At 37.6% G+C, this 24,486-nt stretch overlaps 2 protein-coding genes and 1 long non-coding RNA gene across 8 annotated transcripts in view; 1 reads left to right on the top strand and 2 right to left on the bottom strand.

Moving 5' to 3' along the window:
* ppef1 (protein phosphatase, EF-hand calcium binding domain 1) overlaps positions 1-18,031 on the bottom strand; it is a 19,672-nt gene extending 1,641 nt beyond the window's left edge. The window contains exons 1-17 of one of the 6 annotated variants that reach the window (XM_073876140.1): positions 17,830-18,031; positions 16,782-17,747; positions 16,266-16,339; positions 15,930-16,061; positions 10,703-10,735; positions 9,574-9,701; positions 9,398-9,458; positions 5,041-5,210; positions 4,825-4,939; positions 3,235-3,281; positions 2,914-3,080; positions 2,733-2,769; positions 2,427-2,576; positions 1,936-2,289; positions 437-622; positions 187-329; positions 3-109 (exon numbers count right to left, since the gene is read on the bottom strand). In XM_073876140.1, the coding sequence (XP_073732241.1) occupies positions 3-109; positions 187-329; positions 437-622; positions 1,936-2,289; positions 2,427-2,576; positions 2,733-2,769; positions 2,914-3,080; positions 3,235-3,281; positions 4,825-4,939; positions 5,041-5,210; positions 9,398-9,458; positions 9,574-9,701; positions 10,703-10,735; positions 15,930-16,061; positions 16,266-16,275 (1,840 nt within the window). In that variant the 5' untranslated portion in view covers positions 16,276-16,339; positions 16,782-17,747; positions 17,830-18,031. The remainder of the gene's footprint in view (positions 1-2; positions 110-186; positions 330-436; positions 623-1,935; positions 2,290-2,426; positions 2,577-2,732; positions 2,770-2,913; positions 3,081-3,234; positions 3,282-4,824; positions 4,940-5,040; positions 5,211-9,397; positions 9,459-9,573; positions 9,702-10,702; positions 10,736-15,929; positions 16,062-16,265; positions 16,340-16,781; positions 17,748-17,829) is intronic. The other 5 variants (XM_055185127.2, XM_073876142.1, XM_073876141.1 and 2 more) reach the window with 5 other exon arrangements.
* LOC129428201 (uncharacterized) lies at positions 17,368-23,330 on the top strand. The gene is made up of 3 exons (XR_012373236.1): positions 17,368-17,443; positions 20,941-21,034; positions 22,740-23,330. It is a non-coding gene; the product is annotated as an uncharacterized lncRNA (long non-coding RNA).
* rs1a (retinoschisin 1a) lies at positions 18,202-24,486 on the bottom strand. The gene is made up of 6 exons (XM_055185141.2): positions 24,249-24,486; positions 23,383-23,408; positions 23,179-23,293; positions 20,904-21,045; positions 20,616-20,811; positions 18,202-19,177 (listed from the first exon to the last, which is right to left on the bottom strand). The coding sequence occupies exons 1-6, from the start codon at positions 24,301-24,303 to the stop codon at positions 19,025-19,027; spliced, it is 687 nt and encodes a 228-aa protein (XP_055041116.2). The 5' UTR covers positions 24,304-24,486; the 3' UTR covers positions 18,202-19,024.

Genomic DNA, 24,486 nt, shown 5'->3' with positions numbered 1-24,486 from the left:
ACCTGTGTTGTCTATGTCATACTGTTGAAAGGCAGCTATCAGCTCAGAGCGGTGAGCATAGAGCTTCTCTTTCAGAGCCCTAAGAGCAGATCCCTCCGCCGCACGAACTCTGAAACACATACAGGCATTATCACAAGATGGCATACTTCTGCATAAAAACTTGACAGACTAATGATGTGGAAGTACCTCTGATGAAGAGTCAGTTTTCTGGTGCAGCGACTGACTTGATATTGGAAGAAACGAGGGACGATTTCAGGCCCCAGTTTGATGTATGCTCCACGGTTGCTGCCCTCTTCATAGTAGTTAGAGGCAGAGAAAATAGTGATAACCTTAAAAAAAAAAATATCATGCATCATAACAACTAAAGATACGTAGGACGTGTGGTCCAGTGTAATGAGATCACAAAATGTGTTTTCAAGAAGGTTTTAGTGTTCACCTGTCCATTATGGCAGAGCTCATAGCCCTCTTGTTTACACTCATGTGATCTAATGAGCAGACAGAGGCCGTGTTTTTGCAGAAGTGCTTGCGTCACGTCGGGCCCAAAGTAACAGCCCCCACCACGGAAGGTGTTTGGACTGCAGCCATTTTGATTTTTAGGGTCACTCCAGAGGATATCCACAATCTGTAAAGAAAAACAGTACATGTTACATACACTCATTTAAAGGATTATTAGGAACACCATACTAATACTGTGTTTGACCCTCTTTTAATTCTACATGGCATTGATTCAACAAGGTGCTGAAAGCATTCTTTAGAAATGTTGGCCCATATTGATAGGATAGCATCTTGCAGTTGATGTAGATTTGTGGGATGCACATCCAGGACACGAAGCTACCATTCCACCACATCCCAAAGATGCTCTACTAGGTTGAGATCAGGTGACTGTGGGGGCCATTTTAGTACAGTGAACTCATTGTCATGTTCAAGAAACCAATTTGAAATGATTCGAGCTTTGTGACATGGTGCATTATCCGAAGGATATTATCAGAGGATGGTAACACGGTGGTCATAAAGGGATGGACATGGTCAGAAACAATGCTCAGATAGGCCGTGGCATTAAACCATGCCCAATTGGCACTAAGGGGCCTAAAGTGTGCCAAGAAAACATCCCCCACACCATTACACCACCAGCCTACACAGTAGTAACAAGGGATGGATCCATGTTCTCACTCTGTTTACGCCAAATTCTGACTCTACCATCTGAATGTCTCAACAGATATCGAGACTCATCAGACCAGGCAACATTTTTCCAGTCTTCATCTGTCCAATTTTGGTGAGCTCGTGCAAATTGTAGTGGTACCCGGTGGGGTCTTCTGCTGTTGTAGCCCATCCGCCTCAAGGTTGTGCGTGTTGTGGCTTCACAAATGCTTTGCTGCATACCTCGGTTGTAACGAGTGGTTATTTCTGTCAAAGTTGCTCTTCTATCAGCTCGAATCAGTCAGCCCATTCTCCTCTGACCTCTAGCATCAACAAGGCATTTTCACCCACAGGACTGCTGCATACTGGATTTTTTTCCCTTTTCACACCATTCTTTGTAAACCCTAGAAATGGTAGTGCGTGAAAATCCCAGTAACTGAGCAGATTGTGAAATACTCAGCCCGGCCCATCTGGAACCAACAACCATGCCAAGCTCAAAGTTGCTTAAATCACTTTCTTTCCTATTCTGACATTCAGTTTGGAGTTCAGGAGATTGTCTTAACCAGGACCACACCCCTAAATGCATTGAAGCAACTGCTATGTGATTGGTTGATTAGATAATTGCATTAATAAGAAATTAAACAGGTGTTCCTCATAATCCTTTAGGTGAGTGTATAAGGTAATCTTAGATGACGTGGGGGTGAGTAAATTATCTGATTTTTTTTATCTTGAGAAAAATTTCAGTCACATGTTTCTAAACTTTTAAACAATGGTATATTGGGAACAGTTTCAACTTACTTGTTTCCACTCCAGCTCCTCTCTGGGTGGCTCAGGAGGTTCTAAAGATACAAAGGAGTCCAGGAAAGGGACCTGGAGCACCTCCAAAGGAAGACTGGGGGATGGTGGAGGAAGACGACGAGGAGTGTTTCTAGATGACGAAGAAGAAGAAGAGGAGGAAGAAGAAGATGATGAAGAACAGCTCTCCTGTTTGGTGAAACGCTTCTTCATCCTGTGGGATGCGCGGCTGGTTCGGCCTGTGGAGCAGGGACTGCCCAACCTGGATCTGCCGCTCTGTCTGCTGCTGCTGCGACTGCAGGACCGAACGTTCAGATGATCCAAGCTGCGTTTGGGCAGCCTGAGAGCAGATTTTACCTGTAAAGTTAAGACATGTTATCAGGACTGCTGACTTCAAGAAGAAATTGTATTAGTACTCGGTGTTGAACTAAAAAAAGTCATATCTGGAATGTCATGAGGGTGAGTAAATTATGAGAATTTGAAGTATTCCTTACTTTATGTCTTTCTGCAGTGCTCAGGAAGTCCAGATCAGTCGTGTCTGATATGCCACCGTGAACTATAAGGACTTTGTTATCAATGACAGTTGCCAGTGGAAGTAAGCTGAATACATCTTGTAGAAGCTGTAGGATTTCCCTGCCATGTTTCTATCAAAACAACAAAAAAATATGCATTTCTATAAATGGCCAAAAGGGGGCAGTGATGTCATACGTCCAGAAGTGCAATTTACAAGCAACTGACAAATTACTCCACATTAATTTTGAGATTTAATGTTTAATGTGCACTGCACAGATAAACGGTACCTTGTACTTCTGCATGACTTCTCTTGTGAATCCATATCTGCATGAAAATATATTTTATAATGCAATTTCTGGTGTTAATGCAGTACAGAACAGACCCCAACAAACAAGCCTCATTACACAGTACTCCATGTCTTTATGTAGGAAGTGTATTTCTGTTTAACCGGGAGATTTAGCACGCTACCTGAGGTTCATGATATGGTCCTCATGGTTCCCTCGGTTCAGATGCATGTGATCTGGGTAGAGCAGCAGGAAGGCAAATAGTATGATGATAATCTCTATAGATTTCTTTCCTCGATCCACAAAGTCTCCATTGAATATGTAGGGGTTCTCAGCAGAGGGCAGACCGTTCTGGGTAATAAGGCAATATAACTTAAATGTGATTAAAACCTTGGACGTCATAGGCGACTAAAGAACTCATTCCCCTGGCATTTCAAAGGTAAATTACCCCTGAAGATATATAAAGAAATTATATTCTACCGTTGTAGAATAAATCTGCATTTACCTTGTAAAATATAAGCAGTAAGTCATCCAGTCTACCATGAAGATCTCCTGAATGAGAAAAAAAGAGAAGTCTGATGTTGATATTAGTGATTAAAAAAGCAAAATAAGACCATTCAAAATGTTACGATGTGCAGATCTTTCAGAGTTTTCCAACATTCAGTTGTTAATGCATGTTTTTCTGTACTAATTGAATCTGGAGCGCTGTTGAGTCGGAAATGGTGCAGGTTGTCTGTAAAAAGCCCATTGAGGTAAACTGAAGAGCTTTATGAAGTGCAAAATAAGTAAGCACTCGAACATTCATTTTGCCATCTTTATTTCTCATGCAATATTTCAAACATATTGAGAATCTTAATTACACAGCGCAAACTGCTGCAATTCATCCTAGGTGGGATTCTTTAAACTTTATTGCTTTGACTGATATGCAATATCATAAAATATTTATTTTGATTCATTACAGCATTCTGTTGAAATATTTGATATATACACAGTGTTTCTGTAGCTTAATTGTTAGAGCATTGCATTAGCAGCGCAAAAGGTTTGGGGTTTGATTCCAGGAACACACAGACTGATAAAATGTATAGTAATAATAATGTCTAACTTGAATGCACTGTATGTCACTTTGGATAAAAGCATCAGCCAAAAGCATAAATGTAAAATATAAATGTACTCTCAAAAAGGAACGAGCCCAATGGGTTGCAATTTAAGCTATGTTGGGATACAATTTTCAGGATAATTTAACCCAACCGCTAGGCTCTTCCCTTTTTGACCCAACTCTGGGTCAAACTGTATAAACTGTATATTTTATCTGAAACTCGTGCACTATTTTAGCCTTTCTCATTTTTTTCTTATCACATTATACATTTATTTGAACCTAAATCAATATTGCATAAGAAATCTGATTATCCCTTTTCCCTTATATACACACACAAACAAAAAAAAACACTTACAGGTTATTTTCAACCCAGCAGTTGGGTTAAATTAATCAAAAAAAAAATTATACTATACAATTAGTTAAAGGAAGAAAACAATAACAATATTTTACTATGTTCTTACCTCTAACTTAGACAAATTAAAACATACCCATCTTTATTCAATGCGTCCACTTAAGCTTTACACGAGTAAGTATGGTGGCACAAAAACAAAACGTGGCGGATAAAAAATGAGAACTATATTGTATGGTGGAAGAGCACTTATTTTGCAGCACTTTGACCTTATTTTGTGCCACCATACTTACTCGTGTAAAGATTAAGATGGTGGCTTATAAATTAATTCCTGTTTGGATCCTAAGGAATGAATGGGGCTAAGCTAAATGCTAACACATTCACAACACACTGTACAAAGATTAAGTGCATGCATTGAAGAAAAAAACAGATATGTATTAATTTGTCTAAGTTGGGGTAAGAACATAGTAAAATATTGAAAAGTGGTATTGTTTTCCTTTAAACCACTCGGCAAAGGTTAAATTACACCCCACAAGGCTGGGTTTGTCCCGTTTTGACCCCAAACTAGGTTGAAAATAACCCAGCATTTTTTAAAGTATAGTTTGGTTAGTTAACCATTCTAGTAATTTACAAAACATCTAGTATCTCACCACAGATAGTAATCTCTTTTGCATAAGACGTCGACAGGTATATGACATTCGGCATCTGTTTTAAAAACTTCTTTGTTTCGTATAGCAACTGCAGCACATATTTTCCATGAAGAGTCTGAAAATGAGAAAGTTTTAGATTATGGAACAATTTAGAATGCATTTTAAAGATCATTTAAGCTTTTGGCTCATATTAGTGAATGTTTTATACTGTTGTACCTGCTCCTCTTTGAAGGCACTAAGCAGGGCATTGGTATCAGTCACACTCAGTGGGAAAGAGATACGAGGACCGCTGTATGACTCTGGCACAACAATCTGCTCGTACTTCAGCTGTCTGACCTCCTCAGTTAAAGGGTCGACCACAGAGTCCAAAAGGTGAGAGATTAAGTCTGGGGGAAAAAATAGTTGCCTTCAAATAATTGAATAAATGGTTAAATGCATCTTCCATACCAATATCCCCATAATGGAGCCTGTTGAATAAAATGTTTTCATTAAATTATTTCAACTAAATCTCTTATACCAGTAAGAGTAAATGAGACAGAAAAACAGTAGCTTTATAAAAAAAATTATGTGCATCACAAAACGCATATTAGAACATCAAAAGGTTTTGTGTTGTTAGGCAGTACTGGGGATGTGGCTAGAACATGAAAACAGGAGGACAGCCAATATCAACCATTTTATAGTTATTAAATAAATGATTAATTCTCAACCTAAAGTCTATTATCAAAGGCTTATCAGCATTTCCCATCAAAACACCCAGCACACAGGACAAAATGCAAATTTAGGAATGGTACATTGTTCTAGTGTCTTGCCCTGCACAGGGATTTGAGGACTGCCTGCCTATTGTGTCATTATTGAAAATGTAAATTTGCAGCGTTGACCGTGAATTTATGCAGACAGACTTGAATTCAGAAACAGATGTTTGTATTGAAAGAGAATAAATGTAACATCATCTCGTCCTGGACCGATATCATTCTCTGTTACAAATAAACAAGCTGTACTGATCTCCATTTGGGCTCACATAAACAGCGCACAAATCTGGACATATCTTAAATATTCATTTTACTAGTATGTAAAAAATGTATGCACTTTGTTTATTTTGTCTGTGGCTGTATCAAAATACTTTCATCCCTCAAAATACTACCAAGACAATATATTAATACAAAGCCTTGATTGCCGTATGCGGTACACACAACATACAACGATTGCTCCACTTAGATTTTGAATATCAAAAATAAAGAAGTACCCTTCTACACTATACGTCATTTACATTTATGCATTTGGCAGACGCTTTTATCCAAAGCGCCTTATAGTGCATTAAATCTATATGGGTGATTCTCACGAAACCATTGAAACACCACGGCACTAATGATTTTAGCTTTAAAATGTGTAATATAGTAACATTAAAAAGCATCAGAATTAACACAATACTGTGTTCTACCTTGCACAATTTGTGATTTCAACATAAGAATTTATAATTGTAAATTTTATCTCATTTTCTGCTGAAATTCTCATTACCGCAATGTGTCCGGCTGTGTTTGAACATGCGTTATGTTGTAATTTAATCAAATTAACACAAAAATATTAAGAAAAAAAGTAAATGGATGTTTTGCTAGACTACTTTAGATGACAGAAAAAATATTTACTAAATATTCATGTATAATAATAATGAAGAAAAATTAGGAAAATGATGTGTCCATACCTGATGTTCTCATCCTCCGCAACACTTTTTGAGAACAGTTTAAGCACACATACAGAATTTTAATAAAGTTTGATTTTGAGTGACCAAGCACATGGACCAGTTACTTCAAGATGGCTACCAGGTAAGATCATTTTTTTACAGTTAACTTGAAATATTGTCTTGTCAGAATGCTTACACGACATTTTGATTATCATTACCGCAACAGATGCTTATTAAATGTTAATTTAATTAATAGAAGCATAATACTTTGATTTTAAATGCATGTGCAGAATCTCCAAATTATGTTCTTTCAGGTTTGTCATGTCATTTTGAAAATAAGTCAGTGTTGATGTTTTCTGACTGTTGCGGTAATGAAATTTTTAATACAAATTTTTTAAATTATGTTAAAGTGTTAAATGATAAGTAAAAGTTTTTAAATTAATGTTCCCATTTACTCCAGACTTTGTTTTTCAATGTCTGGTGGGAAAAAAAGTAAATTTAAGCAATTTTTACATTTTCATGCTTGACATTTTTAAAACCAAGTTTTCGTGAGAATCACCCATATATGCATTAAATCAGTATCTTCATTCGCTGCACTCTCGACAAAATGTCCAAAAGCTGTCACTGGGATGTTGGTTCCCTTTCAAAAAGTACACATTTGTACCTAAAGGGTGCAAAGTAATACATCAGAGATACAAAGATACATTGCTGTACATACGTAGTGAATCTTTTTAAAGAGTACCATTGCAGTGACAGCTTTTGTATCTTTTTGCTGACAGTGTGGGATCAAATCCATGACCTTTGCACTGCCATCTCAATGCACTACTAATAAAACTACAGGAGCACTCCATAATTCATTGAGACCTTCATAAACCTCACTGAGACTCTTACTAAAGAAAACGCAAAAGAACCAGTGGCTTGAACGTGAAAAATATCCAACAACATGAATAACTGGCACCTAAGGTCCAATCAGTATGACTAAACCTGCTGTAGCTTCAGTTAACATAGCATTATCACACAATTAAGCGAGGAGCTTTACAGAAGCCACAGTCGAGTAAAACAATTTAATATTTGCAGCAGTGTTGTTTTCAGTGCTAGGGGTGCTCTTCAAAACCACTGTCTTGACATTCTATGCATTCTGCAATATGAGAGTGTTGTCTCGTGAGAGATGTCTACTGCTTCCCTCGGATCTCATTTGGGTTTTGTTTCTCTGCTTGACTAAAGCTGGCACTAATTGTGTTCTGTAATTCTGTAGTTTTAGCAGCTGCCTGCGGAGGCTGGATGCTGCATCGTTTTCTCTCTCTCTCTCTGCATTATCAGCACTCAAAAGGGGATCTCCCAAGGTTGCTAAGCAACTGCATCCATAGGTTTTTGGAATCACTGAAAGGATGGGTGTACAACAGTCCAGAGAGAGAGACTGTTTGGATCAAAATCAAATGCTCTGTGGACATTCTAAAAGTGTGATAAGGGACAACCAAATTGAAATGATAATAAAACAATGAAATTATATATAAACCATCTTTTTATTTTATATTATGCAGACACTACTTTTACCCTCAAACGCTCCTTGTTTTCTGTTCACACTACTGGCCCTTGGGGTCTATATGACCCCAAAATTGAAAGCATAATTTTTAAGAAAAATCTACATTGTCAATAATACAAATATATCCTTTTTTTGTTTACTTCTCATCTATACAATAAAGCTGTGTTTTGAGAGATTTAAAGTCCTTGTGTACCTAAATTCCCCAACTATACAATTTGCTTGCCTGAAAAATGTCAACTTTTTATGAAAATTCACATGAATTTTGATCAGGATTTGATTTAAATAGTTTTTAGATATTGATATAGGTGTTAGGTGTTGAATTCAGCTATCGGTTTTTAGAAAAAACAAACAAAAGAATTACAGTTTAGGAATTAAATCATTTCGACCAGCAGATGCCCATAGAGACCCATTCATTTTACTGGATATGGGGAACTGCTTACATCACTACTTTAACCCTCAAACGCTTTTCGTTTTCTGTTTACACTACTGGCCCTTGAGGTCTATATGACCCCAAAATTGAAAGCATAATTTTTAAGAATAATATACATTGTCAACAATACAAATAATATATCCTTTTTTTGTTTACTTCTCATCTATATGATAAAGCTGTGATTTGAGAGATTTGAAGTACTTTTGTACCTAAATTCCTCAACTACACCATTTGCTTGCCTGAAAAATTTCACATTTTTATGAAAATTCACATAAACTTGATCTAAATTTGATTTAAATTGTTTTTTATTGATATAGGTGTTAGATGATGAATTCAGCCACCGGTTTTTAGAAAAAAAAACATAAAAGAGTTACAGTTTAGGAATTAAATCATTTCGACAAGCAAATGCCCATAGAGACCCATTCATTTGACTGGATATGGGGAACTGCTTACATCACTACTTTAGTGATACATTTTGTGAATTTATGTTTATATAAATATTAGAAAGGACATTAAAAATAAATATTTCAAATAGTAATTTTTTTTGTAGTTTTTGATGCATTTTGAAATGTCCGTTTTTACAAAATGCCACAGAAATTTGAGTGTAAGTGTTTGTGTCTATTTGCATTTCCCATTCATTTTCAATTGGGGTCATATTGACCCCAAGGGACAGATTTATAAAATAAATTTTCACATTTAGAACAACCAAATCAAGCCCAGTTTTTGTGTATGTACCAATAAATATAGATAATTTAGGAAAAGTCACAAAATTTGTATATCTCTGAGATGAAGGGAACCTTTTTAACTAATGAAATGTCGTTTGGGGTCATTTAGAACCCAAGGACTGTTTGAGGGTTAAATAAACCATAGGTTTAAATTTCCCTGTAAAAAAGATACATTTTGAACACTCCAATTTTGTTACCTGGTCCATTTTCATTCACCTGCGTGAAGTTGTCCAACATGAAAGTGAAGAAACTGGACAGCTATAAATATTAAAAATAGGTTTTAATCAGATAAACTGATTTTCAAACATTTTTCAAAGACTACGCATTTTTCCAAAAATTCATATTTTTGTGGGCAGTCCACATATGTCAATACCTGTAGCTGGTCCTGTTCACCTGCATACTCAATGGACTGAAAGATGTTCCACGTGTAGCGTCTTCTCATCTCCAGACGAGCAACATACCGTCTGTACCAACGCTGGATCAAATTGGCAGCTTTTATAGCTAAAGATCATACAATACAAAAAAAGTGGCTAGTGTGAACACATGTCTATAAGCTGTGTAACCACAGTTGTTAAAGAATAACTGGAATGTTTATGATGCAATGGGGGTGTGGATTCACCAAAACAGCAGTTTGAGCAGCATAAGACTACAAATAGTTTATATCTATTTATATCATCTAACTTTATGTATGCAATTGCTCATTAGTTCCAGAGGGATTCAGAAATGTCTTGAGCGTATATTATCTAAAAAAATAAAATACAATAGCAAAGCATCAACTCAAAAACGTACTGATGCTTGTTCTTGTTTGTCATATTAGATTCAAGTTGCCATGTTAACATCATGCTTTAATGCACATCATGCTTAAGTGACTCTTGGCACAGGGACAATTACACCTTCCAGAACACTTGTGTGCAAAGACACTGCTAAAAATAATCCTCATCTCAGGGGGTCAATATCACAGGTGCTAATTAAAGAAGTACAAAGAGCAAATGAGGAGAATGAACGGAGCATAGACGTCAAAGACAATGCTTTACTTACAAATACAAACATATGGAGCAATTGTGAGCTGGGTTTGAGAACATCAAGAGATTTGCTCATTCATTTATCTAAACAAATGGACACCTGAACATTTGTGCACCTGAACTTAAATATGTAGTGAAATACAACATTTCTGGCAAATCTAAACTAATCACAGAATATAAATTTGGTCCATTTTTGTACACTTTGAAGCAGGTGTGAGATTTTATCAGTTGAATTAAATCAGTGAAATCTGTCAGTTAATATTTTGTTTTTCTAGTCCAAATGTTTTAATTTTTCTTATAGCACCTTTAAGTTCTGTATTCCACCATCAACACAATTGCACCCCCAAATTACACTATGTCCACTCCTTTCTGTGACAAAATGTTGTTTTGAATAGTTAAATGGTGCATGTCAACTAGTACTTGACTATGAACACAAATGGGTCACAGACATTGATGACAGATGCTGAAGAAATGCCTTACTCAGAGCTGGGCTGGACTGCTTGATGGAGCGATCTGTGTAAGAGGTAATTCAATTAAATAATTTGAGTAAAGCCTTAAAAAGTACAGAAAGTTATAAAGACGAAAATCAGGAATCAAATCAGGCTAATGTTATGGGAGAATATAGGAAAACATAAATAAAGAGAGCAGGAATCAACTCAGGCTAATGTTATTGGAGAATATAGGAAAACATAAATAAAGAGAGCAAAGTTGCAGAAAGCAGTGTAAGTTAAGGGGATAGTTCACCCAAAAATGAAAATAATGTCATTAACGACTCACCCTCATGTCGTTCCAAACTCTAATGCAGGGTTTACACCAAACGCGTTTTGGGCGTCAAAATCGCGTCTACCGCGCCTAGTTTGCAGCTTGAACACTTTGAATGCATTCGCGCGTGTAGAGCGGAGAAGACGCGCGGAAAAAGCAAGCATTTGACGCGCGTCCGAGGCAAACTCCTCTTCTTGTGGGAGGGGCAACTGCTGTGCGAGTGTCTGTTTGCAAGATGACTGATGTTGATTGTGCATGATGTTGAGTTACCAGTTTGTATTGGGTAACCTTACTATAGGGGGGAAAAAAACGGCGCGGGTCGATAAACGTAACCTAACTCAAAAGTAAAGTGTGTATTACAACTTACCAGGTTGCCCAAAGTCCTTACTGACACTCTTCAAAGCGAGGTCCTTTTTATTCCTGTATCCTATAGAAATAAGAACTTGTGTCATATAGCTCCGAGTGACTGCTTGAATGAGTGACTCTGGGCGGGGCTGCCACCACAGCAGCAGGCAGGCTCCTGATTGGTTAACGCGGCGCGAAATTCCGCCAAAGTTCAAATTTTTCAACTCGGGCGTCAGCCGCAAATTCGCGTGAACCGCAAAATGCACAAAAGCACCATTCGCGCGTACCGCGCACAACGCTCAATTCGCGCCTTTCGCGCGAGCTTCACGCGCGAATGAGGCGGAAACGCGTCTTCCGCTCCGCGCCGAACGCCTATTCCGCGCCGCGGGACCTCCTGACGCGCGTCAACGCGTCTCCACATTGACTTAACATTGAAATCACTCGCGCTTCACGCCTCTAGCGCGGTTGGTGTAAATGCACCATTAGACCTCTGTTCATCTTCGGAACACAGTTTAAGATATTTTATATTTAGTTTGAGAGCTTGCTGACCCTTCATTGAAAATCTTTGTACGGTATACTGTCCATGTCCAGAAAGGTATTAAAAACATCAAAGTAGTCCATGTGGCATCAGTGGATCAGTTACAATGTGTTGAAGCATCGAAAATACAGTTGAAAGAAAAAGTATGTGAACCCTTTGGGCTTACTTGGATTTCTTCATAAATTGGTCATAAAATGTGTTCTGATCTTCATCTAAGTCACAACAATAGAGAAACACAGTCTGCTTAAACTAATACCGCACAAACATAATACGTTTCCATGTTTTTATTGAACACAACATGTAAACATTCATAGTGCAGGGTGGAAAAAGTATGTGAAACCCTAGGCTAATGACTTCTCCAACCTGGGGTCCAATCAATCTGATGAGATTGGATGTGTTGATTAAAGCTGCCCTGTCCAATAAAAAACACACACCAGTTTTGAGTTTGCTGCTCTGAAGAAGTATTGTCTAATGTGAACCATGCCTCGCACAAAAGAGCTCTCAGAAGACCTACGATCAAGAATTGTTGACTTACATAAAGCTGGAAAGGGCTACAAAAGTATCTCTAAAAGCCTTGATGTCCATGTGTCCACGGTAAGACAGATTGTCTACAAATGGAGTAAGTTCAGCACTGTTGCTACACTCCCTAGCTGTGGTCGTCCTGTAAAGATGACTGCAAGAGCACAGCGCAGAATGCTCAATGAGGTGAAGAACAATCCTAGAGTGTCAGCTAAAGACTTACAGAAATCTCTGGCACATGCTAACATTTTTGTTGACAAATCTACAATAAGTTAAACATTAAACAAGAATGGACTTCATGGGAGGACACCACGGAGGAAGCCACTGCTGTCAAAAAAAAAACATTGCAGCACGTTTGAAGTTTGCAAAAGAGCACCTGGATGTTCCACAGCACTACTGGCAAAACATTCTGTGGACAGATGAAACCAAAATTGAGTTGTTTGGAAAGAACACACAACGCTATGTGTGGAGAACAAAAGGCACAGCACACCAACATCAAAACCTCATCCCAACTGTGAAATATGGTGGAGGGGGCATCCTGGTTTGGGGCTGCTTTGCTGCCTCAGGCCCTGGACGGATTATTGTCTACGATGGAAAAATGAATTCCAAAGTTTATAAAAGTTGCCAGTCAGCGCCAGCGTTTTTCATGATTTTCACAAAAGTTTAATGCCTTCCATAAAATGTTCTTCTTCAAATATATAAACATACAATATACCAAATGAAAGAACAGACCCTCTGCTTTCAAACAAAAAAAAACGTTTCATCCTACCTTCAGTAGTTCTTTTGTAATCAGCTTTTGAATATGGGTAGGTTTCTGCAAAAACACCACATTTTGAGCAAAAAGCAGATATAATTCCATTTTTGTGACGGACTTTTCATAGAGATCCCATTCAGAGCGATCATTAAAACAGACACGGACATGCAGCAGCTTGCCATAGGTCAATACTTCCGGTTTTAAAAAGTTGCGGAAGGGCCTCCGTCATTGGCGGGGAAGCGTTTTCTCTTGATTGACGAGATATCTTGTCAATGGCGGGGAAAGAGTTAACAGAGGATGGACAATGCAACAGGACAACGACCCAAAGCATAGAAGTAAATCAACAACAGAATGGCTTCAACAGAAGAAAATACGCCTTCTGGAGTGGCCCAGTCAGAGTCCTGACCTCAACCCGATTGAGATGCTGTGGCATGACCTCAAGAGAGTGATTCACACCAGACATCCCAAGAATATTGCTGAAATGAAACACTTTTGTAAAGAGGAATGGTCCAAAATTTCTCCTGACTGTTGTGCAGGTCTGATCTGCAACTATAGGAAACGTTTGGTTGAGGTTATTGCTGCCAAAGGAGGGTCAACAAGTTATTAAACCCAAAGGTTCACATACTTTTTCCACCCTGCACTATGAATGTTTACATGTTGTGTTCAATAAAAACATATAATGTTTGTGCGGTATTAGTTTAAGCAGATTGTTTTTCTCTATTGTTGTGACTTAGATGAAGATCAGAACACATTTTATGACCAATTTATGAAGAAATCCAAGTAAGCCCAAAGGGTTCACATACTTTTTCTTTCAACTGTACATTTTGGTCCAAAAATACCAAAAATTACGACTTTATTCAGCATTGTCTTCTCTTTCAGTTCTGTTGTGAACCGCGTGCACGAGACTGAAGTCACGTGACTGCAGTGATGTAGCTGACGTACGACGTGGCTGACGTGTTAACTGGTGTGCCCCAGCTGTTTGTTTGTGTTCGCCCAAGCTTCTTTTACAGTCTGAGAGAGACGCACGCTGTAAGTTTGAAAAGAAAACATTTGCAAACATGTCTGAGGATAACACTGAGGAAGAGAAGACAATGCTGAATAAAGTCGTAATTTTTGGTATTTTTTGACCAAAATGTATTTTCGATGCTTCAACCGATTCTAATTGACCCAGTGATGCATTATGGACTACTTTGATGATGTTTTTATTACCTTTCTGGACATGGACAGTATACAGTATGTAGATTTTCAATGAAGGGTCAACAAGCTCTTGGACTAAATATAAAACATCTTAAACTGTGTTCCGAAGATGAACAGAGGTCTTCTGAGTTTGGAACGACATGGGGGTGAGTCATTAATGACATTATTTTCATTTTTGGGTGAACTATCCCTTTAAAAGTTTTTATGGAATATTGTACTTGTTTATAAATGACTTTTCTGTGCGCTTCATTTTTTTTTTTTTATTCATGTGGCCTCTTAATTTATCATCAAAAACATTAACCTCCTCCCCTCCTCGAAACACCCTCTTTTACCTTCCTGTCATAAGGACAGGGCTATCAGAGACTTGAGCTGTGTCCAAATACCCACACTTGCGTTCTTGGCAACTTGAGAGTGCGTGGATGCGACAGGAAGTAAGTGAGCAAGGCTGTCCCATGTCTTAAAACTGGCAAAGTGCAGTGCCCTTAACGCACACTAAACCCACACTATCTTGAATACCGCTTCAGAGGGGTATTCAAGGAAAATGTATCCCATCATCCCATCAAGAGAAACACTTAATGTTAAAAATAAATTAAAAGTAAATAAAAAATGAATATGTTTAGTGCAAATTGCTGAATTGCTGCTACCTGGTTTGACATTTTTACGCTGGCTAAGTGTGCACCATTTGGTGAATAATTTTACATGCATGCTTGAGATCTTCACACCCACTAGAACACTTGGGCCAAATGAAGGAAACATGCACAGCAAGTAGTCAAGTGCAAAGATCACAAGTGTGAGTATTTGGACACAGCACAGGGTGCGGTCCACTTCAATTTTCGACAGGCTTTTGCAAACGTCCCTAAGCACTTTCCCTCAGGGAACCCTCGCCACCATGTAAAAGTGTGTTCCACTTTGTGAAGAAGTGGACGAGGAAAGTTTAACGAGGGACGAGTCAACAAGAAGATTGTGAGTGAAAGGCATAACAATTTGGAATGGAACGCAGCCTTGTTTCTGCCTGGGAAAAATTGTGGTGATTACAAATTAGCAACATGGCCCAACTTCCAACGATCCAATCAGTTATCAATGGGCGAAACCAAGATTTAACTCCCACCTACATTTTTTCTAATTTCAGAAGACCTTTTAAAGGAGGGGTGCACGATTAAAAAAAAAAACTTTATGGAAAAGGGAGTCGGGCTTGGTACCAAAACACACTTGTAGCCAATCAGAAGTAAGGGGTATGCCTACTAACCGACATCGTTGCCTGGGTCGCGTATCGGGCGGGTCTATCAAAAGAAGGTCCAGATTCTTTTGGGGTAGGGGCATGTTTGTTTAGGTGATTTCAGAGATTGGCTTTCAGAGATCGTGCACCCCGCCTTTAACTTGTATGTTGAAATACAATTGCTACTTCCGTTTCATGGTGACTTAAAAAACAACCTCTGTAAATATCTCTGTGTTCCATAAAAGATAATCATACAGGTTTGGAACAACACAACAGTGTGTCCATTTTTATTTTATTTTTTTGTGAACTTTGTTTTTATGTGCAAAGGACTTGAAAGCCTATAAAAGCTTTGAAACATAAAAAAATCTGTATTTACCCGTCTCAGAGGGTCGTGTTTGGCTCTCAACAGCAATGGATGTGCCACATCCCATGATGCCACTTCTTGAATCTGACAAATTATTTTGGTTTTCCTCTTCATTTAGCATCCAGAAAAACCTGTGCAAAAACACTAAATGGTTGTTTCCAAAACTGTATTAGCTTAGCTAATATGAATGAAATAAACCTTACATTTTATTCCAATTAAAAAGTGCCATTAGTCCAGTTTTAATACTAGATTCATAATGAAGTGAAATGGCAGGAGAAAAAAGGCACATTGTTTGGGAATTAAAGCAGTCACATTCTGTCTGTTCTAGAATAAAGCAACAGAAGATACTGCAGATCATCCTGGACTTTAATCTGCCTCCTTAAGAGCTATTCAAAAGACCCTTTTAACACTGATCAATCTCTCTAGGAGACAGATTGTTGCATATCATCTTCACAACGTTAAGTAAATTTACTTTGCAAATAGTACATTGTGTATTTTAAAATCAGCTTAACTGAACTCTTGTCTCCGCTGTGATGCTTAATTTTAAGGCGTGTCAAACTCCAAATGTATCGTTTACATCTATATATATCCTTATGAAAATTATCAATTGCTTCATTATAGTAAATTATAGTAACCAGGGTTTTTGTGGATCGATTAACATTAGTATTATCGGTACGACACATACGTGGTTATATGGTTTCTAGTGATTTCTATATATGGTTTTACTACAAATAACACGGTTATATCTTTGTTTTTTTAACAAACACAGAAACCTAAAACGTCATTTATTCCCCTCAACAGGAACTTAAATATCATGAACCACATACAACAACTACGAATACATAGTTAAACAAAAAAAGTTACCTTTCCGTGATTCATCAATAAATATCGATGGCGCGTGCAAACAGGTAAGGAAATAACGACGTAATGGAATGAGATGCTGAAGATAAAAACAAATAATCAGTCTTTTTTATACACGTGAACGGATGCGATGAAGCACCACAGGTGTCATGGAGCTCGTGACTGAAACGCGCACCCTGCGCGTTCACTGACGCTTGCGAATCAGCTGTGGGCACCAGGCATCGTCACGCCCAGCCTATACTAACAGAAAAAAGGCTTAGGGTCTTCCCAAAACAAAACACTGAATTTGTTTGCGGTGCTTATTGTTAAAAATAGCCATTCGTTTATCTCAGATATTTCACTCTTTCAGCTTCCAACACTATGGTCCAAAAAATAAATAAAGAACTGCGTATGACTTGCTTTTGTTAAATGTCTCTTGGATTCCTGCGCTGTCACTTTAAGGAAAGTTCTCGCAATGCATTTTAAAAAAGAAAGCAAGTATTTCGGCTTCTATTTTACTTTAAGACAACTGCCGTAAAATACTAACATTTGATACACTGCTGGATTAACAACTAATGTAGTGCTGGATTCGTGCGCATGCGCGCTGTTGTCAAGGAAACACTTGATGAATGAGTTTTCCCATCAAAAAGGACACATGGATGCTTATTTCTATTTGAAATGAACACGTGAGTAACGCACGCGGCAAGCTTAAAAAAATTTAAAACACAGATTATAAACAATGTTTATTTTAATAGTTAAATATTTAAACGTTAAAACAGTAAAATCATCAATTAAAACAAAAGTTCAAGCACCAGCCAATGCGGCTGGAGTTCTCCGGCGTCTCAGTTGATTCCAGGCCTGCTGAACTTCCCGGCGCGTGACGGTCCGGTGGCGGCCAAAGCAAGAGAGGCGCGACGCTTCCGACCCCACTCTCTGGAGAAAATATCTGCTTACACCGTCATTTACACGTCTCATTTCCGTCGAGTCAGTCTGTGTATGACAGAAACTGTACATAAATCTTTGTATTCAAGTTGAAAGGATTTTCTCTAGCATGAACGTTCTTAAAACACACCTGTTGTCGGATCGCGTACATGAACGTGGCATGGCCTCTGGGTTTTGAAATCGTGCTTCTTGATGCCGTGCACCGTTTGGTTGTAAGTCCAGGAGCTTTCATGATGGTCGGAGTAGTCTACAAATAATGCTATAAAAACCTCGCATTTTAAAGTATGTGTAATCAATTCTTTAATGACTAACAAGCTGGCGTATGCTCATGTTGTGACGTCACATCCTGTCCACGGAGATGCCAGTTTTAAATAATTAATAAATTAAACTATTATTATTATGAACAATGAACAAATAATAATTATTATTTTAAAATTTTATGTATGCTTTTGGCAGTCAGTTGAAATGAGTAATACATATTAGACATGATGTTTTATATACTAGAATCCAGTTATCATGTTAATAAATCAGCATTTTTTGTTTGCATTATTTATTTAGCATTTTAATCCAGTTTGTTCAATAAACATCATAACTCTTGTTAGCCTTGTGAACCAGTCATTCACATCAGATACTTACAGTTGAATTTATTACTAGAAAACATAAGATATAGGCTAGGCAGTGGTGTGTTCTGTGTTTAAATAAATATACTATTGGGAACATAAACTTGGGAAACATAAATTGAATGTATGTCGCTTTAGATATGTGTTTATATGACAAAGACTTTCTTTATTCAAGGACATAACTTTTCAGGTAAGCCATGAACACAGGTAAACAAAGTAGGCTTATAAATGCAACAGGTAATTGGTGACAGTGAGGATAAACTACTCTACATTACCTTTACAAACCACACAAAAATATCACACCCAATGTGTTATTTTTAACCCAATGCTGGGTATATATTGGACAGAACACACATGTTGGGTTATAAATAAACCAATGCTAGCCTAGGTTGTTATTAACCCAACCATGAGTTGAAACAACCCAGCATATGTTTTTTTATTAACAATGGGTACCCTTTCTATTTGCCAAATAGCAACTGAATAGCAAGAAATATTTTTTGTTGTAGAATATATGAAACAGATCATTATCACAAAGTGAAAGTCTAACATATTCTAATTCATCTTATTTCTTCCATATAAAGTAACACATTGTTTGTTCATAAAAAAATGAACACAGGGCAGTAGTTTTCACTTTGGCATGTTGGAGTATAAGAAAAGGGGCAGTGCAGGGAATAGTTGGGTATTGCATTGTTGGCATCCACTGGATCAGGTGCATTTATTCATGCAAAGTAGTAATTCCAGGCGGATAGCGATGCGGGTGTGCCAACCCAGTGGTATGATACGGATGTAACGCGCTACGATAGGTGGACGCAGCAGGTTCTGGACTGTTGATGAACTGTCAGAGTTCCCATAGAACAACTGAAAAGAAGAGACAATCAACTAAAATCCAAAAACTATAAGCAACTGGATGACTTAGCAAGCATTTTCTTATTTTAAGGACTAAAATACAAAGACAAAAAAGTGTAAGGCTGCAATAGATGGTCTTGCCATTTGCCACACACACACTGAGGAAAATAAGTATTTGAACACCCTTCCATTTTGCAAGTTCTCCCACCTAGAAATCATGGAGGGGATGAAATTGCCATCGTAGGCACATGTCCACTGCGAGAGACATATAATCTATTAAAAAAAAAATCCAGAAATCACAATGTATGATTTTTCAACCATCCATCTGCATGATACAGCTGCAAATAAGTATTTGAACACCTGTCTATCAGCTAGAATTCTGACACTCAAATACCTGTTAGTCTGCATTTAAAACGTCCACCTCCACTCCATTTATTATCCTAAATTAGATGCACCTGTTTGAGGTCGTTAGCTGCATAAAGACACCTGTCCACCCCATACAATCAGTAAGAATCCAACTACTAGCCAAGACCAAAGAGCTGTCCAAAGACACTAGAGACAAAATTGTACAACTCCACAAGGCTGGAAAGGGCTAGGGGGAAATTGCCAAGCAGCTTGGTGAGAAAAGGTCCACTGATGGAGCAATCATTAGAAAATGGAAGAAGCTAAACATGTCTGTCAATCTCCCTTGGACTGGGGCTCCATGCAAGATCTCACCTCGTGGGGTCTCAATGATCATAGGAAAGGTGAGAAATCAGCCCAGAACTACACGGGAGTAGCTGGTCAATGACCTGAAAAGAGCTGGGACCACCGTTTCCAAGGTTACTGTTGGTAATACACTAAGATGTCATGGTTTGAAATCATGCATGGCACGGAAGGTTCCCCTGCTTAAACCAGCACATGTCCAGGCCCGTCTTAATTTTGCCAATGACCATTTGAATGATCCAGAGGAGTCATGGGAGAAAGTCATATGGTCAGATGAGACCAAAATAGAACTTTTTTGGCCTAGCCAGTTTCCAGACCTAAACTCAATAGAGAATCCTTGGAGGGAGCTTAAATTCCGTGTTTCTCAGCGACAGGCCAAAACCTGACTGATCTAGAGAAGATCTGTGTGGAGAAGTGGGCCAAAATCCCTCGTGCAGTGTGTGCAAACCTGTTGAAAAACTACAGGAAATGTTTGACCTCTGTAATTGCAAACAAAGGCTATGTACCAAATATTAACATTGACTTTCTCAGGTGTTCAAATACTTATTTGCAGCTGTATCATACAAATAAATGGTTGAAAAATCATACATTGTGACCTCTGGATAAAATTTTTTTAGATTGTCTCTCACAGTGGACATGTACCTAAGATGACAACCACAGACCCCTTCATGATTTCTAAATGGGAGAAATATACTTTTTTTCCTCACTGTATAAATATATATATGGGGGAGGGTTATTTTCATACTCTGTTGTTTCCAGTCTGGTCCTTGTAGTAGATCCAGTTGAGTTTCTCATTGGTGCGGTACTGCACGCTATATTTAGTCATCCACTCCTCCGAGTCACAGCGCCCCTGGGTCAGGATACCAGAAACCACTTTGATTTCCTTCAGGTCAATCTGCAGCCACTGGTTGGTATCCTGAAATTTAGACAGCCAGGCACACCTAAGAGATTAAGGACAAGAGTGACAGAGAGACTATAAAAATCCATCATTTACAAAAAGGCAACCCTTTACAGAGAAATGAAAACAACTCACCCAAATCCCTGACTGTTGAGTCTCGCTTTGTTTGCAGTCCAGGAGGAGAACCAGCCCGTATACTGCTCTTGATTGGAGGAGCTGATTTGATCTGATGTCACAGACCCTTCCTCAAACCCAAGGGGCTTATGGTAAGGACACTCTGAAAATCACATCAATCAGCGTCATGTAAATCAGCTAGGTTTTCATTGTCACTATAAAGCCAGCTCTGAATTACAAAACTCTATGGACAGAAGTATTTAACAAAAGTCATCTTAATGAAACAGTAATCACAGGATCAGAGAGATTTATCTACCATGCTGTGTTAAGGTGAAATGGACAAAGCATTAAGCCAGGAGCTTTTTAAATCCAGAACTGTTCTGTTTGTGACTTTAATAAATCTATCTTACAATCCCAAAAGCCAAGCTTTAATTTACACAGTGAAAGAACAACATCCGTTAAGACTTTAGGTTGACAGATGGTTACGTTCCATCCTAAGCTCTAGTCCTATCATTTATTTTACATAACAGTCCATCTCTAACCATTTTAATATATGGGTCATTCTACAAAAAAAGGTGGAAATGCTTGTCCCTTGCTTTTGCAGACCCCCTAATCATTTAATTTGACCCAATAATCCCATAATAATATATATTTAATAAATATAGACTGTCCTTAACATGATGAGAGAGTTTATTTATGTAATTTTCTTTTTTTCCTTTTTTTAAACTTTTTTTAAATGTCCGGTCCTGAAAATTGCCCTGTCCCTTTGATCATACATGGAAGTTGAACTGTGTACTTATTATTTAAAACCATGTTTTTAATAAAACAAATCTAATTTACATTTACCTTTAACCCTGTATGAATTTACTACAACACTGAAATGGTAAAAAATACACTATTAATATGAATAATATCAAATAAATATTTGTCCCCAAATTTATGTCATTGGTGTTACCCTACCCAAAGCACTTTTATTTTGAAACAATGCATCAGCTCTTGAAGTTTTTCTTGGGGCAAGAGGTCAGTGGACGAAGTGCAGTGGAGGAAGGCAAAAGGTTTGTGAGATGTCTTACCTTATTTGTCTAAAATATGATATATCTAAGAATTTTGAGATAAGATTTTTTGGATGTCATTAGTGTTACTCTTTTTTTATAGCTGGAGTAAATATAAATACATTATACTGAATAAGTATGTGATTGTTACATCTCTGATGAAATAGCACATGGCTAATTGCAGCCATTTTTTAAAAATGTTTGTTTTTTTCTGTAAATTGTCATTGGTGTTACCGTCATTGGTGTTACCGTCATTGGTGTCTTCTCTAATGAGTACTTCCTAAGCACTATTCCTTTAACTGACCAACATAAAAGCATACAAACAAAACAAGATGGAAAAATGTTTAAGTTTATAAGTTTTATCATATTCATTATTATTAATTATTATTATATTCTCTTTTTGTCAGGTATCGAAGATACAACATCATGGATTCTTTATTAAAATTTAATAAAAAATAAACATAGATTAAGATCCCCCGTTTTGAGTATTCATAGATTTGAGAACTTAATTCATTCTATTATAGAAGTTTTTGGTGTTTTGAAAGAATTTAATATAAGCTGATTTCCATCACCAGAATTCCACCATTTCTGTATGACCCTTATGTTTATATACCCCGTTCCTTTAAAATAACAAAAAACCTTTAATTGTAATAAATTATCATTAACATTTCATAACAGTTTGAACCTATTCTTGTCTTTCTAATCTTAACATCACAGTCCCCTTCTACTGGAACTAATGGGATTATGAACCCACGCTCTGTTCAGCTCTGTCATTCTTGCTCTCCCCTCTCTCTCTTTTTTCCAGTTTCATTTGATTGTACCACATTTGTCTCAGAGGACTCTCAGCACAAGCGGTTTTTGTGTTAATGGAGCGTGTCTGCCCTGTGGTGGTGAGCCATTGGGACGCAGCGATGGCACACATGGCCCAGGTGAAACTGCAACCAAATGATTAATGACTTTGTGCTCAGGTGCAGGCACGGGCTTGTCCGGGTGCCAGCTCATTCGCACATGCCCTGCCATCTTGTTTCCAAAGGGCACCAGCTAGTGCTAACTAATCCATCTCTTTTCAAAAAGAGGAGCAAAGTCTCATTCTGATGTTGTGTAACTGATGTTTGTGTTTTATACTATGGAGTGCAAAACAAACCAGGATCTCATTTACATAATTACTCTCATTATTCACACGAAATTGGTGATGTGCTTCTAAGTCTGATTTAGAAAAATCTATATACAGTATTCTTTCTCACCTGGCATGCAGACCATACCCTGTGCCCAGGTGGATCTAAAACCTTTAGAAAGCAGCTTGGAATCTTCATCACAATCACATTTGCAAGTTTTTTCAGCCCATGTCTCATTGCCATCCTGAACGCAGAGTAAACAAGAGTAAATTATGGTAAAATTGTCCTTTTTATTTGTCACCAATAGTAGCAATATCAAATATTTACATTTACCTCTTGAGCCTGAAGCCCAACAAAACCTGGACAAGATGCAGAAAATGTACATATGGTGAAACACTGTAATGTTTTAAAGTACACTGTAAAAAAAATCTGTAGAAATTACAGTATTACTGGCAGCTAGCTGCCAGTAACTTACTGTAGATTTTACATTTATGTTATTTACTGGCAACAGTTTGTTCAAAGTTAAATGAACATGAAACATTTTCAGTCTTTATCTTCTACAGTAAGTTACTGGCAACCAGCTGCATAACTACAGCAAATTTTTTACCATACACAAAATATTAATACAACTGAAGTATCATTTCCAAAGCTTACACTGTAAAAATATCCGTAGAAATTGCAGCTGGGTTGCCGGTAACTTACCGTAGATTTAAATTTATGTTTTTTTACTGGCAACATTTTGTTCAAGGTTAAATGAACATTAAACATTGAAGTCTTTGTCTTTACAGAGTAAAACTAAAAAAACAGCATCAAGCAAAACATTCTGGGAAACAAAATCTGAAGCAAAAAAACAGAAAAAGGTTGATGATGATTTCTGGTTCCCAGAATGCTTTGCATGACGATGTTATTGTATAGTTTTATTCTTTAAAGATAAAAACTTGTTAATGTTTAAAATTTATTTAACTTTGAACAGACTCTTGCCAGTAAATAACATAAATTTAAATCTACAGTAAATTACTGGCAACTCAGCTGCAATAACATTGTAATTTCTACAGATTTTTTTTACAGTGTATACCAAAACATATACATTTACTTTTCATATTTTATCATTTTAATGCACTGCTCATCACTCATTTGACACACTCTTTATATGCAACAATGTTGAGTTGCTGAAAATAACGTAACTCAATAGCACATACCTTTAGTCACCAGCAGGATGGCCAACAGTAACATGTGCTGCAGTCTGAACTCCATGATGATTTATTTTTCGAGTGGTGGACCGCACCGATATTAAAGGGGCTGGATTACTGTAATCCACAGAGCACTAATGGCCTCATCTAATACTCTTTATCTCAAAGCTCCTCCTTTTATACTGCAAAAAGCTAGTTTGGCATCGTTCACATCCCAGTTCAAACCATGTCTGTTAAAAAGAGAGGA

The sequence above is a fragment of the Misgurnus anguillicaudatus genome, chromosome 14 (assembly GCF_027580225.2).
Source record: "Misgurnus anguillicaudatus chromosome 14, ASM2758022v2, whole genome shotgun sequence".
NCBI lineage: Eukaryota > Metazoa > Chordata > Actinopteri > Cypriniformes > Cobitidae > Misgurnus > Misgurnus anguillicaudatus.
This window is presented reverse-complemented; position numbering and strand designations above follow the sequence as displayed.

Excerpts from the sequence above, each read along its gene's own strand:
- rs1a (XM_055185141.2), bottom strand. The coding sequence starts at position 24,303 with ATGGAGTTCAGACTGCAGCACATGTTACTGTTGGCCATCCTGCTGGTG. Across the intron at positions 23,294-23,382 it reads TTGGGCTTCAGGCTCAAGAG|GATGGCAATGAGACATGGGC; the intron begins GTAAATGTAAAT and ends CTCTGCGTTCAG. Across the intron at positions 20,812-20,903 it reads CTCAACAGTCAGGGATTTGG|GTGTGCCTGGCTGTCTAAAT; the intron begins GTGAGTTGTTTT and ends TTAATCTCTTAG.